Raw genomic sequence first — 21,267 nt, 5'->3', positions numbered from 1 at the left:
CATTGTGCAATGTGTTGTGCAGCTGCTTGTACCCATTGTGCAACTGGTTGTACATTCTGCTTGTGCAACCAGTTGTGCAAGCATAATGGGCAACTGTTTTCACAGCAGAAAGATTCAGTGGAGCTCCACTAGTGTTGTTTGAGTTTGTGGAATGCTACTGTTGGATACTGTACCATGAATTAGTTGGGGCTTGCCCGTGTTCATGCTACAAAAAGGTTGATGGCCTTGTCTTCTGTCTCCTGTAGACAACAGTGGAAGTCAGTGCCAGCATGGGTTTAAGGCAGCCTTATCCAAATTTGGGTCCCCAGTTGTTGCTGGGCTGCAGTTCTCATCCCTGTGACCATTTTGCATGCTGGCTGGGGATGATGGGATTGTAGTTCAATAATATATGGGAACCCAAGGCTGGTTTAATTTCACATACTTTGAAATGTGTGTAAAATATACATTATTTTGTGCAAGATTGCTTTTTTAAAACATCGTTTTCTATTATCTAGGTGCAGAGCCCTTCATGGATGCAGCCTCAACCATATATAATGCAGCATCCCGTAAGTTTGCATACTTTCTCCTTTGTCACCTTGGATGTGTTTTGGGGTTAATATTCTGTCTTGTTCCCCATTTTCACTAGTTCAGTCTTTCTATGGTGGGCACTAATTCTTACTGGCCACCCTAAATAATAATCTACCTAGTATGGCTTTATACATCCCAGCAGTAGCTGCACAAAATAGATAACCTGATCTTCTGCTGAGTTCTCCTAGCCTGAACAGTACGTTTACTATAGGTGGGGGGTGGATTGTTTCTGGCCATGTATAGTGGAACAAACGAATAGCCAGCGGAGAGGTGGGGAATGTGGAAAGCTGTTCAACAGCATATTTTGATGGAAAGATACAGGTAAGAAGGGCTGAGGTTAAACAGCCAAGGCAATTAGACTTTCTTGTTGAAGCTTACACATGTTGCTGTACAGAGCATAAGAAACAAAGCTCTTCATATATAAATGTCACATATATAGCCCTAGCAGAATCACGGTTGAGCATATAAAGCAAGTCAATGGCCAATTACTGTCTGTTCCAACTAGTAATAGATCTCAAAGAGCTCTGTCAGTGGGCTTAATTCTCAGCTGCCCAAGATTCTTTTGACTAGAAGGGTCACTCTAGCCTTCCCCAATCTCGTGCCCTTCAGATATGTTGGATTGCAACTCCCATCATTCCCAGCCAGCATGGCCATTGGGTGGGAATGATGGGAGTTGCAATCAAACTCCTCTGGAGGGCACTGGTTGAGGAAAACTGGTCACTCCATCAGTTGCATCAGTTGTCTCTTTTTAGCAGTACCAAAATGTATCTGCTTATAGACACACATTTCCTATTTAATATGTATATTAATATGTATATTTATATTAAGCAGGAACTTTGTCTCCATAAGCAAATACATTTTTATCACACATTTCATATACATGTTTATATCACTCATGTGTAATGTTGGTCCATACTGACAGCATAAATTCTGTCATTTTTTATCCATCATATGTGTCTCTTTATGTACTACATGTTATCACTGTAGCAGATTCATAGAGCAATAATATTACAAATATAGTCACCTTGTGCTAATGTATGCAGTGCCAAGGCTTACAAACAACTGCATTTAAAAATCTAGCAAGAAAAATGTATTGGTGTTAATCTCCCTGCAACTATCAGAATCGGGAATCAACGCTGGTAATGTCTTTTCTACATATGAAAGCAGAGATTGTTATGGTGAACATTTACATTTGCTTGGTACTTTCTAGAATATTCAAATATTTGATTTGTGTCTCATATATGCAGTAATAGTGCTTAACAAATGTTTCAAAGTAATGCATAAATGGGGAAAGCAAAGCAATTAAATTGAAAACATGGAGTGTTGGGCATAATATGATATATAACATTGTACAGTTCTGACAACCAAAGTTCCAGATCTATGGTTTCTGAAGCTTTAGAAAGCACCTTGTGCACATTTTCCACTCATTTCGACAAGCTTGCAATCCACTGGCAGGAATTCTTCTGCAGCATTTGTAGAACCAGTGAATGTGTTCATTTTTCTTAATACTAGAAATAGTCTTATTGGCACAGCATCATCATCATCAAAGCCCTGCTGGATTAGACCAAAGTTCCATTTAGTTCAGCCCACAGTGGCCAGAAAGCACACTGGCAGGACATGGAGATCACAGCCCTCAAACTCATGCAGAACTACTCCAGAGAAAGGATGTTGAGGGCTATGACCCCTATTTTCTTTTTCCTTTGGGGAAAAAGCGGTTGCTATGAAAAAGAGAACAATTCCTATGAACAGGTTGAATTGAAGTTTATTGTAGTAACAACAGTTGTTGTTTTGCTACATTTTGTCTGGAAAAATGGTGCTTACAGAAAAACAACTTTAAACCATGGATATAATTATCATGTGCACTCTTGTTTGCCTACAGTCTGTCACTGATTTCCAAATTTTCCTGAAGGAGAAATGCCAGGAGGTTTGTTTGCAGTGTAATTCTCAGTACTATGAAAAGGCAGGCCTACACTAGAAACGTAACAGGTTGTATCCAGCATTACAAGAGCAAAATAGGGTTTTCCTGCTCCCTCCTCACTGCACCCCTCAAACCTCTAAAAGCCTCTCCTGGTGGTCCCCTGACCGTTAGGAAGTACCTGGGATGCAATGGAGGGCTGAGTATGAGGGGTAATCACCAAAAATTAAGGAAGGTAGTTTGTTTGAACAGATTCCACTCCTGTAACATTGGATACAACCCCATATACTTCTGAATTGTGTCCTTAATTTAAATTACCCCTTAGTGAATTGTGGTTCCTTAAGGGGGTTACAGATTTGGCAGCTTTCAACTACACAGGGTTTCTTAGAAAGGAGCCAAAACAGGCAACTGTTTGAAAACTTGTGTGCACTGTAGATATAATCTTTAGTGCACATCCATAAGTCTCTTCTGACCACAAGCGGATCTTACTGACGCTATCTTAGCACACTGTCATGTTTTGCTATCAAAGAAGAGTTTCTTTGCTATCAAAGAAGAGTTGCATGCACCTTTGCTAAACAAAGCACCAAAACCCCAATACCCAGTAGTGTAAACCAACAGAAAGTGTGTAAATATTTATGGTCTTACTCTGAAACATTTTTCTTTCACTCTTATAGGGTGCTGTATTAACTCCTTCCATGGACCATACCATGTCACTGCAGCCTGCATCAATGATAAGTCCACTGACACAGCAAATGAGTCACCTTTCATTGGGCAGTACTGGAACAGTATGTGGCAATTCTAATAAGACATAATAATAAGCATCACAAAGATAACTTTTATCCATAGGAACGTCTTTTATTAAAGTATTCTATATGACGTGTTGCAATTTCACAGCCTAGTAATTTGTGCATTTGTTACAAGACTGTTATTTTCTATGCAACATATCCATTCACCTTCCAGTTGCTAGGTATTGCAATTTTAATGTTTTTAAAGGTGGGACATTGCTATTATTGACTGGTTTGAGGGATTAGAGACTGAATATAGCTGCTCTTTCTCCCTCTCTCCTCATAGGAGAGATGGGGGATTGGATGGTTCTCTATCCCTCTAAAATATGTGATTTACATTTACTGTGTCACACAGTATGAATGTAATGTGTATTGTTGATAAGAATTCATTGTATTTCATGGGAGTGCTGTTCCTAATAATCCGTGTATGCTAACTGTAAGTGATTAGTAACAGATGTGATTGGTTCTGTGTGTGTTGCAAGATAACTGTGAGTAATGGAGAGCATTCTTAGAAATAGAGCCAAGTTGCCACAAGTAGGTTGGTTAAACATTAGAAACAGAACACTGCTTAGATGAGCAGGAATACCTTCATCTAGGAGTTACTGGTGTCAGTGGCAAACCTGGCTACATTGAGAGAAATGGGAGTAGTGGTATGACCACATCCAAAACTTAGGATGAAGTCATCCACACAGGGGTTATAAAATAAGAGTTTGATCTGAGTCCCCAGAGAGATCATGGGAGAATGAGAAGCTTACCAGACATAATTACCTAAGCTCTGCCAGCCGTGCCTGCCAGATAGGTAACTATAAGATCTTAATGATGACTGCTTTGTTGGTTGAGAGGAATAGAACTTTAATTTTACTAAGAAATATGCTAGCCACTATTTCTATTATGCTTCTAATTATCCTAATTGCATTGTATGTAGTAATGTATTTTGCTTGTTCGTCATTTCAAAGTTTTGTTACTCTCTAATACTGTTTGAGCTATAAATACGTATTTTCTGGTGCCACTTTGTGTTATTTGGCTTGAGAGGGGTTTCACCCTCTCAACCCATATAAATTGATTCTTGAAGCCCCAAACACTCAGCTGAGATTCATACATCTGTTGCTGAGTGGGGTGTCTATCCGTATAGCCGCAGTTTTCTCTATTGGTCAAGTGGGTTACAGACACACTTGTTCAAAGAAGAGAAATGAGCTAGTCAGATGGAGCAAGAATGGGTCTCCTGGCACCGTTGAACCTGATGGTACTGCTACAGATGTGTAGGTCATGGCCTATGATCTGTTTATCCCGAGGCTGCAGACAAGAGCTGCCATTTTTAGGTGGGCCCTCTGTCTTAAAAGGAAAAAAGTAGAGGCCATATCAACAGTGTCTTTGCTAGCAAAGGGAAGATCACTGTAACAATAATTTGAAAAGACTCAATCCTTTTCTCCATACATACTAAAGCAAAAACAAACCCTCAACCTGCTAGCTGCCAATATATCTCAAATGCTCTGGCTTGTATCCAAAGGCGCCCTTCTGCAGGCGGAAGGCATCTGTCTCTCACTGGCAGCATTCATGCATCACCACAGTTTTCATGAACAAGCCATGGCAAGCTTGGGTTAGGGCACTGTGTCTCCCCCCACACACACTCCTCCCATGTGGGTAGGAAATGGGGGCTGGAAGCTTTCTCTTCTACTCTTGCTCAACTGCAATTTGTCATTTTGTCTGAATCGACAAACGGTAGTTTAACTGTTTTCAGGTTGGCTTCCTTCATAGAATCATAGAATAGTGGTAGGGTTGGAAGGGGCCTACAAGACCATCGAGTCCAACCAAATATTCATTAACTATGGTTTGTTTGAAACTTGAAGTCATGGTTAATGTTAACCACAGGTTGTTAGTTCAGAAAACGAGGCAATTGTGGTTAACCAAGAATGGAAGAAAGTTTCCATTGGCCATGTGAGAGGGGAGAAGAGCATTCAAGCCCAAGGCTTGTTGCATCTTGTTCTCATCACATAGCCATGGAAGGGCTGTTTTACATTTCTTGCTAGAGCAGGACTGAGTGGCTTATGGCCTTCCAGTTGTTTTGGCCTACAACTCCCATCAGCCCTAGCCAGCATGGCCAGTGTAGGCCAAAACATCTGGAGAGCCACAAGCTACTCACTCTTGCGTGAGAGCATTGCAAAAAAAAAAAGTGGCACTGAAAGCAAAGATGATGATATGCCTGTCTTGGAGCTTACACACACTCTTGTCAAAGGCTGTAGGTGCTATGGAACCTGTCTATTATAGCACAGCATGCACATTTGTGGAACAGTACTAGTAGCTATCTACCTTTCCTTCCTATTGTTTCAGATCCAACCCTGTGTTGCTTGTACTAGTTCCATTTAGCTAAATGCATTATCTTCCTTTCTTTGTAGTACATGCCTGCCACAACAGCTATGCAAGGAGCCTATATACCCCAGTACACACATGTTCAAACAGCAGCTGTTCCAGTTGAGGTGGGTACATCTTTATTAAAGGGAGGATATCCTAGTCAGAAACCACTGTTTGACTGCTGTGAAGAAGGTACAGTGGATAGTTTTTCATTATACATCAATGTTCAAAATAGCCCGGAATTCTACATATGAACTCTTCACAGGAAGTGTAAGAATGGATGAATCTGTCAATTTTGATTTCTCTCCGTTTCTCGTTTTTTCAGTCTTCAATTCATTCCATCCCATTTTCAGTTTGTGATTTTCAAACAAGGTTTGTCCCCAAAGGATGCATTTTTAACACAATTTTGTCTATTGTATCATTTCTTTGCCAGCCATTTTCCCTTACATAATGCTTTTTAATATATTTTTTCCATTGATATATGTATTTTATGCATTTTTTATTTGAAGAACTACATTTCAAATATTTGATAAATGCAAATATAAAAAAATAGCTATTTCAGTTCACATATTGGTTTGGGAAGTGTGAATTTGATAAGTTCTTCTCAAAACAGGAACCAAATTAAATTAAACTCCCCTCCACTTTTACGTAAGAGTGGGATAAAAACTATGACAATAGATAGAGGTATAGATCCTATATCTATAGATCCATCTATAGAAGAAGTAATGGAACTCAACGTTGCCAGCTCACAGCTGATAATTTGCCACTGTATGTGGAAAATAGTAGAATGTGTAATGCTGCATTTCCTTGTTAACTATGTTGTTAACGTTTGCCACTTGATCGTTATGCATTTCAGGCTGCTCTGAAAACAGTGCCATCCTTTCCTAAATTTGAAGGAATAGCTGGAATCCCTTATTATCTTTTCATTCACAGGAAGCCAGTGGTCAACAGCAAGTTACAGTAGAGACGTCCAGTGATCATTCTCCATACACTTATCAGCAAAACAAGTAATTGTGAGGTAAAGTTGTTGTCAAGTTTCTTTGAAAATAAATTGTGGTGGAAACCATTCATATAGGGCATGGGAGGAGACCTCTTTCTACCTGAGGGCCGAATTCCACTTGGGAAAAGCTCCCATGAGAGGCACATTCCAGTGGCAAGTGAGGCTGAACACAAAGGGAGCAGGCCCAAAGTCAAAGGGGGTGTGGCCAAAATACCAGCCCTTCCTGCCAGTAACAAAGCTTTAGGAGAGGCATTTCAGCCTTTAGAATGGGAAAAAACTAGTCAGATGGAGCAAGAATGGGTCACCCAGCACCGTTGAACCTGATGGTACTGCTACAGATGTGTAGGTCATGGCCTGTGATCTGTTTATCCCGAGGCTGCAGACAAGAGCTGACATTGTTAGGCCAGGAAACCCCCAAACGATCAATGGTTGGGGGAAAGGGGGTGGAGGCAAGAGAAGGGGGGCACAATCATATGGGGAACACCAGAGAGCTGGATTGGAACCCCAGTCCTAAGGTTCCCCATCTTTGATATAGGGCATGTACAAATGTGGACATTATTAACCATTTTCTTTTCCTTTTTTAAAAAAAATACTTTTTATTCTATTTTTATCTTTATAAATGAAATAAACAGTACCAACAACCTAATCGGTATCTACAGTTTCCCAACAATACAGTATTCGTATGAGGACACAGCAATAACAAAAAAGAGGGGGAAAATGAAGAGAAAAAAAAAACAGAAGGAGAAGGAAGAAGAAAGCAAGAAAGAAAATGAAAAAATATAAAGAAGTTACTTAAAGGATTAAATTTAAACTCCATTACACAGAAATGTCAAATTCCATTCTACTTAAAAGTTATACCTATAACATTGGTAATATTACAGTTCAGTACAGCATAGATAATCAACCTTACATTTTGATATCATATCGTCAGTCTTAAAACAAGGAAGCAGGCCTACAGTTCATTTCCAGTAACCATATATTGCCCTACAGTTAACCTATAATAATAGAGCTTAACAATTTAACCAGCCTGAAATATTACTAACCAGTCTCATAATAATGATAGTAATAATAATAAAAAAGAAAGGAAATTAGAAAGGAGAAATAATAATAACAAGTCACTAATAAATTTTATATTGTTGTATAATAATAAATCTTAAAATCAACCTTACAACAATCACTAATATATTTTGTACTAGATATATAAATGAGTGTGCACATTTCTCTACACCCTCAGACAGTAAATTTAAGTATAGTATATCATATCCATTTAAAGAGAGAGGATTTAAAAGAAAAAGAAAAAAAAAGGAGAGAAAAGACGAGTATATATGAGCAATTATCTCTGGCCTTGCCTGGATCTTACAGACTAAACATAGCCAGTTGACAAAACATGTTTATAAATTCCAGTTCATGGGGCTGGAACAGACGTCTCATGTGTTTTTCCGATTAGCCACGCCTCTGCCACTTCGTGATTTAGAAACTTCTTCATCTGACCTTCAGAAACAATGCAAAATGTAGCAAGATATTTTAAATGATATTGTAAGTTCATTTGTTTTGCCAGGTTTTTCGCCTTGGTAAATTGCCTTCTTTTATCAGCAAGTTTGTTGATGTAATCCAGAAATAACATGACTTTTTCTTGTTGTGATCCCCAAACAAGACTTCCGTCCCCTCTTGCCAGACGCAGGATATAATTTTTTGTGGCAGTTCTTGCAAATTGGACTATAATCGTATAACCAGTCCCTTTGGCATTTGGCACACGGAATGCCTGCTCAATATCAAGAAAATAATCAGATGACACAGGGAGTATCTCATGCAGAAGCTTATCTATAAAAGTAGACAAATTTACATCAGTAGGTAGATCTTTAATACCAATAATACATACATTTGCCCTGCACATGAGAGCCTCAAGTTGGGAGATTCTGGCAAAAAAATTGTGGTTAAAAGCTTGTGACGCAGTCTCGTTCGCTGGCACCCTATCTTGCAGCTCATTAACCTTCGCTCATTAACCAAGAAGTGTTAATTAAGTCCACAGCCCCTTGCAGGGCGGTGATGGAATTTTGAATTGTATCCAGCCTCTTAGCCTGTTCAGCAAATTGCAAGGACAAAGTTTTTATCAGAGCAAGTAACGCCTCTGTATTTTTGCTTCTCAGAGCCTTTGCCACGGGCTCCATCTACCCCCCCCCCCACCGCCCATATCTCCCGTGGGAGTTTACACATTCTAGGAGCAGCCAAATTTAGGCATCTCTCTCTCTCTCTGTCTCTCACACACACACAATACACACACCAACCAGTTTCTGTATAGTGAATATACATCTACTCCTTTTGAGTTCTGGATTTACAGCTCAATAAAATCCTACCAGTCAAATTACACAGGCTGGGCATTAAAAATGAGGCAAGTAGAACTGAATTATATATATTTTTTCCTTCTCTTTCAGATATGCGTTGTTGACCTTGCCATGCCTAGAGAAGGATGCAAAGGCTGAAACAATCATGGATTTTACTGATCAATTGTGCTTTAGAAATTATTGACAGTTTTGCACAGGTTCTTGAAAACGTTATTTATAATGAAATCAACTGAAACTATTTTTGCTATAAGTTCTATAAGGTGCAAAAAGAAAAAGAAAAAACCTTAAATTCATCCTAGTAGCTGTTCCCCTCCCCCCTTGAACAGGTTTATTTTAGTAAGAAATTTTTTATCAAGTGTTATGACGCAAAAAAAAGAAAGAAAAAAAAAAGTCTGGCCATGCACAGATCGCAGTGGAGACATGTTCACGTGCATGACAGAATCCGTCTCTTGGTTTATTTTTATTTTTTTTAATTGTATAAGATTTGTTTTTTGAAGTTTAAACTAGTTAAACATCCATGCTGATGTTCTGTGCTTGCTGTGTGAGTGTCGCTATAGTGCAGTGTTGCAGTTGTAGTAGTGTCTGTTTTCATAGCTTTCTGTTTTTGTTTTTGTTTTCTTTTAAGGTAGTGTGAAGTGTCTTATCTTTTTTCTATCAATTCCAATTTGCCTTAACTCTTTTAATGCTGTAGCTGTTTCAGTACGTAGTCCAAACTAATGGTGTAGAATGCTTTTGACCAAATGAGCTGGTCTATTATGCCTTGTAAAACAGCAGGATAGGGCTTTAAAGAGGTAGTCAATTAAAATTGCTGAAAAAAATCTGGCTTTTTTAAAATGTGTAGTAGGTGTTTTTATTGATTTTTTTCCTCACATAATAATGTAAGGTTGTGAAATGCAAGACTGGGGATAGGGAAATGTTTTGTGTGAAACACATTTTTCTGACTGGGGAAATTTTAATAGGATAAATTGTTTGTAAGGCCTTATGCCGATTAGTTTTCCTCTGCTAGTTAGGAACTCTGCTGTATGATGCAATGTAAAAAAAAAAAAATCTTTTTGCCTTTTTCCAGAAGCTAATTGATGTTCTAGTTTTAGGGTTGGGGAGTTTAAGGGGTGGGAAATTTGCAGAATGCTTCTGTCCTTCCTTTCTAGTAATGATAGTGCTTTAGAATGATGCTGTACTGAGACCTAGCAGATAGAAGCATTTGCTTTTACAGCAAAGGCAAAAGCTAAAAGACTTTTTTCAAAACATAAGCTGAGATGTAAGTAGAAAACATACTAGATTGGGTACTAGCTCTCTATATAGGTAAATAAAGACTTGGCACTTTTTAAAGGTAACTTTACCAAAGAACAAAGAGCCAGTAACCAATAATTCTGATTTGTCTCAGCAGTTACGTCTTCTGTACTCTTTATTTTTTTTTGCCGGACCAGTTTGCGGTTAGAAGAATGTGCCTTTTTTTGTACATTTGCATTTAGGTTTTATAATTTTTAATTGATGTATGGACACAAACAAAAAAGCATGAAGGAAGACTTGGATCCAAGCAGTGCCACACTTTACATCATCACTACAAGTGTTAAGTGTAAAGAAAAAAAAACATTTTGAAACTATGAAATTCCTGATTTCACAAATACACTGTTATTTGTACTATTACGTATTAGATAAACTCACTGCTATTAAAGCTCGTTTTATTATGATCGCATGTGTATTAAATCAAATGGTAAATTAAGTTGTCTTCCAAAACTGTGTACTTGTCTGGTCAGCTGTGTATGATCAGTTATCTACCTCAAGGCTTATTTCCTTTTGTAATGGGACAGGTTGCTGGCCCTCCCTGTTACCACAGACCAAATCATCCTAGCTCAGGAGCTAGGCCTCAGCAATTCTTTCTTTTCACTTTTTTTTAGTTTTTAAATTTTATGTGAGTATTCAAGTACAGATGTCAGCGACATTTCATAGTTTCAAAAGTCAATGCTGCTCTAAGAAGTGTAGATTCTAGTAAATTACATAGTCATAAGAATTGTGTTTTTGTTTCTTTTTGTTTTGTTTTATTTTTTTAAGAAAAAAAAGTTGTGGTATTATTGGTTCTATGCTCCCTGGAATTGACTGCTTTGTCAAAGTTCAGACTTCTTGCAACTCATTCCCTACAGCTGGGATATTTCCAAACCTGGGGAAAGGGGTTATTTGCTACTTGATATTTTATTTCAATTAGCTAGACATTGGTTTAGAAGGAGGGAATAGATGCTGCTAGAAGAGTCTGAACTAAGTGCCATACTCATTATCTGGGTAAGATTTGCAAAATGTAACCTCTGTACATAAAGAAATAATCAGTTACTTAAACATCACATAGTAGACAGCCATTAAATTATAAAAAAAAAATAATTTATGAAGAAAGACCTTTTGTACAGATTGAAAAAAAAGATTTTCATAGAGATATCTATATGATCAAGAGAGTTAATTTTTTATTTTTGTTTTACTAGTGCCACAAACTTGCCAGTGGTAACTTATTTGTCCGGTTCAAGATAACTCTGTCATTTTGTTTCCTAGGACTTGTTGTTAAATGCCAAAAGACATTTTTGAACTGTAAATTTGATTAGATTGTTAGCTTTTTTCTGTTTTATTTCTTTTGAAAACTTTTGAATAAAAAAGATCAAAAAATGAAACCTGTCTTTTCTCCCCATTTCTTTTTAACAGTGGAAAAGAATGAAGCAACTTATACCTGAACATTAGCATTCTCATATTACTTTTGATTTGAATGCTTATACTTTATTGAAATGAATGTTAACTATCTCAGAATGGTGATGTATTCTTTTCAAGCAAAAAAATACTTAAATGTAACAAAAACGTAAATGAAACAGGCAGTGTCCAGCCATTCCAGGCCCACCGCTCTCTTGAAGATGATCCACTAGCAATCGGCATAGGCAGACTTTGGAGGCATGCTGCCCACAGGTTTTCATTTATTTTAATGCTAGTAAAAAGACCATCGCAGTGTGTTGGCCACATATGGGTGGAGCTCTTTCACTCCTCCCTGGCTGCTGCAACCGCCTCTCGTGCCATTATTGGAGAGATGGCCAGGCTGCCTTGACCCTAACTGGCTCCTTAAGTTAATTGATTCTGCACAAGGATTCTGGTGTGCGTACTTGGCTCACGCAAGCAGGCAGCCAGAGCAGGAGTCCAGCAGGTTCCTCAAGCAGAGTGAGAACTTAAGAGTGTGTTCTTCAAAGCACGTTCTGGCACGCATTGCAGTTTGTTTCCCATCCACTTCTGAGCTACCAAGTGGAAAGGAAGGAAATCACCAGCTTGCACAGCAGAGCAGTCGACTTCTTCCTTTGCTCGCTAGTCTCTGTGGAGGGCAGGTATGTGTGGAAGTAAGAGCTCTCCTCTGGCCCATCATAAAGGCCATTGCTACCACAGGGTAGCAGTCAGTCCAGTTTCCTGCAAGCTGCCTTATACTGAGTCAGACCCTTGGCCTATCCGGCCCACTATTGTCAATGCCGACTGGCATCAGCTCTCCGGGGTCTCGGGCAGGATTCTTTCCTCGCCCAGCCTGGAGGTGCGGGGATTGAACTGGGGACCTCCTGTATGCATAGGATGTGCTGTATCACCACATCCATACCTAATGTATGGCAGTCTGTCTCGCGCATGTAGAAGAACAGCAGCAAATTCATATGTGATGTACAGTTCTGAGATCAGACAGCATGTTCACTCAGGCTTGCTTTGGGAAGGCTGTGAGGGCAATTCTGTGGTTTCCAAAGCTATCCCCACTGAATTGCCTCTGCGCCATCTACAGGAACTGGCTTCGTGGGGCAGCCTGCCCCTGCCAGAAGACAAACCCTCTCAGAAAACCATCTTGCCTTTAAGATTTTATGTGACGCACGTTCCCCACTCCTTTCATGACCACAATGGGCCTTATCCAAGAAAAGTTAATGATGGGGACCAGGAACAGTGAGGTGTTGTATGTGCTCGGGGCTGGCCTCATTTGGATCTTCAGTTGTTGCAGACAGTAAAACGGCTGCATGCAACACTGGGATTTGCTGTATAGTTTTAAAACAAAGTATTAGCAAGCAGTGGGAGGAAAGCCATTGCAAACCTAGACAGCAGAGTAAGAAGCAGAGACATCACCTTGCCGACAAAGGTCCGTCTAATCAAAGCTATGGTTTTCCCAGTAGTAATGTATGGCTGTGAGAGCTGGGCTGTGAGGAAGGCTGAGTACCGAAGAATTGATGCTTTCGAACTGTGGTGCTGGAGAAGACTCTTACGAGTCCCCTGGACTGCAAGGAGGTCAAACCAGTCCATCCTAAAGGAAATCAACCCTGACTGCTCTTTGGAAGGACAGATACTGAAGCTGAAGCTCCAATATTTTGGCCACCTAATGCGAAGAGAAAACTCTCTGGAAAAGACCCTGATGCTGGGAAAGATGGATGGCAAAAGGAGAAGGGGACGGCAGAGGATGAGATGGCTAGATAGCATCACCGATGCAATGAATATGAACTTGAGCACACTCCGGGAGAGAGCGCAGGACAGGAAGGTCACGAAGAGTCATGGGGTCCATGGGGTCACAAAGAGTCAGACACGACTGAACAACAAATTAGCAAGCAGATTTGGTAACACCTACCTAAACTGAAGACATTGACAACATTACATTTTTAATGCATCCAGAAGTACAGCAGACCTCCATCAATCCTTGCAGCAATAAGGTTTACCTGTTCTCTCAGGATTACTGTAGTGCCATATCAAAAGAAAATACCAAAATTAAAAAAGCAAGATAAATTGCTTTCTTGGGTTGCAATCTTATCATATGCACTTTGTTGATAAGACACTTTTTTCAGAGTCAGCTATGTGTCTTTGTGGACTTTATAAATGAATAATGCTCCTGCAGATACTATTGCTTAGCCATATATAAGTCATCCCTGGGCCATATGGTAAAGTCATCCTGTGCTAAACACCACCTGTATTGGAGGAGTGCATTGCTGGTCTTTGACCAGACATCACCAATTGACATTATGGAGCACCCCCAAATGTAGCAGCTGATGAGATGCTGGGCAGCTCTCATTTCCCAGTAGTAGAATGCTGGCAGTAGAAAGAGGAAAGCATGAGATTTGCAGCTGTTGGGCACTCCCACTTAGTGCTGGGAGTTTGCCCCAGAGTCAGTGAGGAGCAAGCCTCCAGAAACAGTAGATGGAGCAGGCTTTCCCAATCTGCTGCCTTCCAGATGTTTTGGACTTCACCTCCCATCAGCTACAGCCAGCATGGCCAGGGGTCAGAAACGCTGGGAGTTGTAGTCCAAAACATCTGGAGGGCACCAGCTTGAGCAAGGCCGGAGGAGTGTGTGACTTGCGGTCCTTTTGGTCCCACCAGTGCTGACAATGGTGGTGGCGGGCTCAAAAGAAGCATGAGGGGGTCATCTCCATCTCCCTTCCCACCAGTGAGTGCTGAGCATGAGAGCTGCCTCTCCTTGCCAGGTGCTGCCTCCCCACCAAAATCAGCCCAGGCAGAAGTGACTAGAATTGGAATGGCGTATTTCTTTCCACTGCATTGGAAGCACCATCAGCCCCAAGGACTCTTCTGAGTTGTCCGGTAATGCCTTACCACCACCAGAATACCTTCTTTATTCTGATTGCCTTTACCATGCACGTTGTTACCTCCTGGATGTCCCAAAGGAGTCTAACATCCCCCCCCCCGCCCCGTGAATGATTCACACTTTCTGCAGCAGGCAAGAATGGTACTTTCAGCCCCTGTATGTCTCCTGGTGGATGCCCATAATATGTAAATTGGAAGTTATTTGTCTGTAAATACAATATCCCAGAGGCTGTTGGCCAAGCACAGCTCCTTGGCAAATGTTCATAGGTACTGTGTGACTTCTATTTACAGCTGTGCATCTTCAGCATTATGGTGTTCAGGGGAAGGCACACCATAGATTAGTAGCAAACTCTTCTGCCACCTGAAGTGTAAGTTGTCCTTCATTGGTGAAAGAAATGTATTTTGTATATGCTCAGAGGTTCTCCCATCTTCCATTATTTAGATGGTCCAAGGCTTTGTGTTAAAACTTGACTCAATCACAGATGATTTGTTTTTAAGGCAATGTTAGTACTGAGCAATGTTTCTGTGGAAGGATATTACTTTATTTTAAAAGGGTGTGGAGGAAGACACTTCTGATCAGTTCCAGTCAATTCCCTTCCTGAAAATACTTTGCTGATGAAATAATATGCCAGTTATCTCTGGGAAAACAGTTCAGGACAAAAAGCCTGTATTTCAGCCAGTGAATGTGAATCTCATTGATTCCAGATGGCAGTCACATGACCAGCACTAGCATGCACAAAGAGAGAGAGATCCTTTATGAAAGCTGCTGTGAATTCCTAAGCATACATACGAGGATTCGAGGGGTGAGGGCAAATGTAAAAATGCTTTTCTCACAAGGTCCTCTTTGCCTTCAGGGCTGCTTATCCCAGAAGTGTCTTCATTTTAGCAGCAGTGCAGAATTTTTGTCTTAGCTATTTTGGGAATAGATTGCGGAGGGGCAGGGGGAATGGAAGACACAGAACAAATACATTTGCCTCTTTCCCAGAAGGGAAATGGGTTCTCAGAGGCTTTACTCTTATTAACCACTAGAGGGCAATTTCATTTTATTAATATGGAGCTGTTCATCTGGAGTATATATTAGGAGGCCTGTCATTAAATGGGGAGAAAAAATAATGCATAGCTTCTAGATAGTGCACAGTTTATCTTCCTCTGTCTCCAGAAGCTTGAGTTATCCGTCCTAAATTGAAGAGGGAATGGTTTCCTCGCTGATGTACATTTTAAAAGAGAATAAGATCAAAGTGATTATGTTTCTCAGCTAATTTGGCATACTTAAATATGTTTTCCTGGGTTTTGATCCTGAAAAAGACCCAGAAGTGTCGTACTTTTTTCCTGGTTCTTAAGTTTTGTTTTGTTTTTTAGGAACACCTGTACTACATGATGGAATTGCTTCGCTAAAAACATAGAATTTAATACCAAGTCTTATCAGAACACACAAAAAGCTGCTAACCTTCCATTAATGCAGCATCTTGAATAAAAGACTACTAATCCTGCTTCCTCTAAATCCATTAAAAGATTTCCTCAAATCTTCTCAAGGTTTTAATTCATTAGATTCACATATCTTCTTGGAGGACTTGTTTCTACATTGGTTAATCAAGGCCATGGTTACAGTGATACTACAGAGAGATATCAATTATTTGATTCGCAAGGCTCACAATTTCTGCACTATCATTAGAATAAAGTAACAAAATATTCCCAGGCTATCCAGATTTAGTACCTTACAATAAAAGCCATCATTTAAAACAAAGATAACAACACATTCCTGAAAGGTATGTTAAACCTTGTGGGCTTTTGCCATTCTCTTATCTCTCAACACATTTAGATTATTCTTGTAGCTATATCCGAAAACAAGAGAGAGATCGCTGAAGTTTGTAATTACCAGGCATGGAATGCATTTTTGTCCTCAGAATGCTCAGCTCAGAATGGTCAGATATAATATGAATCGAGCATTGTTTCATCCAGATGTTCTCTGGCTCAGAAAGTATAAAACAAGATGCTTCATGTGAGCATTCAGAGATGACCAGGCTGCTTTGTTAATGCACAAGGTGGCCATATATCCTGTTTTACAGATGACAGTTCTCTGTCGGAAGGGAATGCGGGCTGTCAAGCCCCGTTCCAGTTTAAAGACAAGGACCCATAATAAGGAAAAGTTGGGGCCTTGAAGTTGCCTCTCAACAGATGGCACCTGGAGAGCAGACAGAGCAGGCACACAGGTCACCTGGTCACGTATTCCCCAATATGGTAAGATATATTGTACTTCTATTTAAATTATAGTAATTATTCTACACTTGTAGCTATACTATGCAGATTTGATGCAAATCTGTTCTTTCAAAGGATGTGCAAGGAGCTAGCTAGCTACCCTATGATAAAGGTTCTTCAATGTCAACCCCTTACTGCAATGAATCTTTCACTGACTGCTGTGAAACTACAATGAAATACAAAGCCCGATGCACAGGTGCATGCCCAGAAGATCTTTATTGCTCAACCTCTTACTCTTGTGGTATACTGTGTGATCAAACCATCCAGCCAGACACCCTTTTCTGTGGTGAGGATCTTTTCTCTCTTTGGATCAATTATCCCAATTAGTTCTTAACAAACATTTGATGCGGTTGCTGTTCCCCATCCAGATCTCAGCCCTGCCTGGCTTGCAGGTATGTTTGATTTGGAAAGATGTGGTGGTACATTCCTAAGCCATTCTCAGCCATGGCTGGTCTGGGGACTAGAATTCCCAGGCAGCATTATTAATTTTATGCATTTATTTCATGTGTTTCAAATTGCCCTTTCACTCAATGAATGTGTGAGGTGATTTATAATAAAACTGTAAAACAATGAAATACAACTAAAAATGAGGTAGAGAAAAATGCATATATTATCATACATACGATAGTGTAGATGTGAACAGCACCAGCAACCTGCATGTACAACATCACAATCCAGTACTGAATTCCCTGGGGGGAAAAAATGAGCTTTTCTTTCCCATGTTCGCTTGGCAGGCTTGTAAATACTGAACCAATTATGAATTGAGCCTATCACTGTCCAGAACTCCCAGTGGATGTCAAACTTGTGCAAAAGCTACAGGTCCTAAGCTCTGCAAGCCAAGGTACTTTCAGAAGGCTCACACTCAAGATGAAAGTTTACACACATTTTCAAGTTCAACAACATTTTATTGTTCAAATTTGATTTTCATTTTGAAATTCTATTTTCAGGAATACTTTAAAATAATTAAACTTTAACTCTTGTCAATTACTTGTAAGGCAATAGTGGTAATTATGAAATACCCACATTTAATCATTCATTTTCTTTCTTTAAAAGCATACATCAGCAGCCACAATTGGGAATACTGGTGGTGGTGGGACTTCTAATTCTAATAAATTAGGATCCTATTAAGAAAATTAAAATTAGAAGAATTTGAGCATTCAACACTCCCCATACACATGCAAACAGAAATCATTTCCTCTGCAGCACACGGTGAGCATAAAATTAAAACCAGGCAGGGTTGGCAAGATTTTGTTGTTGTTGTATAACTAAAGTTCCACACACATTCCTCTGGTAAAAAAATATAGCCAAAAATGGCCCTCTAGTGGGTGTGATAAATAAGCCTTTGCAGTCTCCTTATAATCTTTAATGCCAGTGGATTTGGTTTTCCACATCTTGCCTTACATCATTGGGCTTATCTGCTGACTCGTACTGACTTTTGGTCTTTCCCATGTGCATTGGATCTTCCACCTTGGTCAGTTTGGGAAGCTTCTTCCTGGTTCCTTTCTCTGAATGGATGGCATTAGTTTCTAGACATATGAGAACACATAGGGATCCTCCCACAGTTTCTACAGTTAAAGATGTGTGGCATATGATGTCACATAATTACACTTCGATCATTCTAAATTGACTTTAAGATCTTTAATCAAGATCTGAAAACTGGTTAAAAAATGTTTTGTGGCGGACATGGACAGATAAGGTGATTTTTTACTTTGGATCAACTGGTGGGATGATGAGTTTTTGTCATTTTCTATCCTGCAGCTAAATATGGTTTGCCAGCTAAGGCTGAATGGCAAAACTTGCAGTTGCACCATTTGTTAGTACTAGGTTTGGCCTGGCTGCTTTCACAGCATCAGTCTCCGTCGTTATTGGAAGCACTTACTGAGGCTGATCAGGCAAAGCGACACATGATCCATGTCTATAAATACTTGTTATTGTTGAATAAATACGATATAGAAGGTTTTAAGTAGGAATGGATTAGGTAACTGGATTGTCCCATTCTGCCTAATCAGTGGATTGCCACTTTGGTGTCTATTCCTATCGCATCTATGGATCTTAGGCTGGGTCTTATTCAGCAAAAACATTTGCTTCATGTCTATTGGACAACCCAACGTCTCTTTAATAAGGGATTGCCTAATTTGGATAATCGCTATTATCTAATGCTTCCTTTAAACATATGTTTGGCAATGCCCAGTAGTTGCTTCTTTGGGGAAGAAGGTTATAATATGGATACATTTTGTACTGGAACAGTCTTTAATATTCGCTGATGTAGACACACTTTTAAATTATTTAGCTGCTTCATGGGAATTAACGAATGGTCAGTATGAATGGATTCTCGCTCTCTTGACAGCTGTTGTCTTAATTAAGTCTAATTCATACATGAATGTCCATTACTTTCTCTCTCCTCACCTGATGACTTTTGAAGCTGAATATAAGAACTGAGATAGTGTATTTGATTTGGTGGCTAGGGATGGACAAATTAGTCTATTTCTAATCCCTGGTCAGTTTTGCATGTGTTCAATGATAAATTCATTTTGTCCATTTTCAACATCAGTCTGCAATTTTTTTAAAACCACACATTCATTTATTTTCTTACACAATTTCCCCATACATGCTAATTTTGTATGCAACTTTCCCTAATACATTTATTTTTGTGCCCAATCGTTGAGGCAAGAACTGCATCACAAAATTCAGAGGAGTGCACGTTTTGAAGGATTACTGTATCCCAATCTGCATATTAGTCCAGGAAGTGCAAATTAGGTTTGTTCGCTTTAAAATGTGCACCAAACAAAATTTTTGCCATCCTTATTGGTAGTGATACAAAAGCTGTGCCTATGGTGCTAGTTCTGGGATGTCACCAAGTCATTCACATGAACATGTGACAGGATCTTTAGCTTATAAGCCCTCAAGGCAGGGTTGTGCCATCACCGTTTCTCCATCTGCCACATTTCTGGTATGAAATAGTGATTGTAGTGTAGCCTTGATCATGAAAACTAAAGATCGAACTGAAAATCGGGGAGAGGGGGAGGGAATGTGACAGAGCACCAGCTTTGCAGGCAGAAGGTCCCAGGTTTGATCCCCATCATCTCCAGGAAGGGCTGGGGAAAATACTCCTGCCTGAAACCCTGGAGAGCTGCTGCCAATCCGTGTCGCCAGTACTGGGCTAGATAACCAGAGGTCTAATTCAGCATAAGGCAGGTATCAATGTACCTAAGTAGTTCCTCAAAATCTATTTAATAAAATAGTAGAGTATATTCTGAAAGAATTTTTGTGCTGAATGTGCAGACATGAGGCATATGCAAAACCCTGATGACTTTGCACTTGCCCTGTATCCCTTTAACTGGGTTCTTTAAGAGCAGGAAAGGGCCATTAGTCATAGCGGTTCAATGCAACAGGTTTATCTGCAAGCGTCTGGAAACTCATCCAAATGGAATTTTGCCATCAATAGGATTACAGAGCCATCTTTCCTGAGTTGTCCACAAAACATGAGTAACCTCTCTGTCCAGTTCAACTCATCCAGCTTCGTATTGCTGTAAGAAAAAGAAAAAAAGAATGCATCTCCGACAGGCATCTGCTGTGCCCGCCCAAGCATTCTTTGTGTACTATAAGTTTGTATTCGACCAAAACAGAGCTATTCTCCTCCTGCTTACTTCCACTACATCTCCTGCATAAGCAATACATTGGCATAGCTTTGCCATTTGTCAGCCAGCAGCCTGCGAACACATTTGCTCGTCAATCTAATTTTAACCTTTTCCCACACAAGCACTTGTAAATCAACCCAGGCATTCTGTCGTTCACTACTCTTTGGCCTTCAAGTTGTCGTCTTTATTTTTACTTTTATATAAAATAACGTTCCATAATGCGCTGTACAGAACATACTCCTCGTAGCCGAGGGAAAGAAAATTAAATGGAATCTCTCTTGCTTCAATGCTAATACAAGAATGCTGGGAACCTACACCAAGGATAAATGGTATGTCTAGCAAAAAAAAGATTGATAATGGACACAGCTAATGCATTTCGGCACTTTCCAAAATGAAAGTCCTGCCCACGCTGAAAGGTAAGAACTTTTATAAATGCATGGCTAACTAACTCATAGCACAGATGCCTAGATACATGTTGTTCTTGTCACTGGAATTTTCCTGTGGGGTCAGTGGGGATGAATCCATCAATGTATTTATAAATAATCCCATTTTGGTTTATTTTAATCCAGAGAACATTCTTGGCATAACTGAAGTGAAAGGAAGCTTGACCCTATTATTACAGTGGAACCAAAGTCACCACTAATAAGTTTTTCTTCTTCATGTGGGCTATTAATGCCAATTTCCCAAGAACATTACCATTTGGGTTTGTATTTGGCTTCTGTGAATGGTTTTACTTCAGCTGCTTCTGCTGCTGAATAGCACTATGGGGTTTAGTTCAAAGGGCTCTGTAGGGTGTTCAGGGGGGGTATTATCTGATTATATCTCTAGTCTTTTATTCCACTTA

The 21,267-nt window shown here is 39.8% G+C and overlaps 1 protein-coding gene across 2 annotated transcripts in view; it reads left to right on the top strand.

Moving 5' to 3' along the window:
• The window catches only part of RBMS1 (RNA binding motif single stranded interacting protein 1), a 104,623-nt gene extending 94,588 nt beyond the window's left edge, over positions 1 to 10,035 (top strand). For both annotated transcript variants that reach the window (XM_084811612.1, XM_084811601.1), the window contains exons 10-14: positions 495 to 545; positions 3,157 to 3,267; positions 5,661 to 5,741; positions 6,550 to 6,634; positions 9,049 to 10,035. In XM_084811612.1, the coding sequence (XP_084667738.1) occupies positions 495 to 545; positions 3,157 to 3,267; positions 5,661 to 5,741; positions 6,550 to 6,627 (321 nt within the window). In that variant the 3' untranslated portion in view covers positions 6,628 to 6,634; positions 9,049 to 10,035. The remainder of the gene's footprint in view (positions 1 to 494; positions 546 to 3,156; positions 3,268 to 5,660; positions 5,742 to 6,549; positions 6,635 to 9,048) is intronic.
• The last annotated feature ends 11,232 nt before the right edge of the window (positions 10,036 to 21,267 follow it).

The sequence above is a fragment of the Heloderma suspectum genome, chromosome 1, assembly GCF_057233095.1.
Source record: "Heloderma suspectum isolate Gila_16-S chromosome 1, 16-S_ref, whole genome shotgun sequence".
Lineage (NCBI taxonomy): Eukaryota > Metazoa > Chordata > Lepidosauria > Squamata > Helodermatidae > Heloderma > Heloderma suspectum.
The sequence above is the reverse complement of the archived record's forward strand: the minus strand, read 5'-3'. Positions and strand labels throughout refer to the sequence as shown.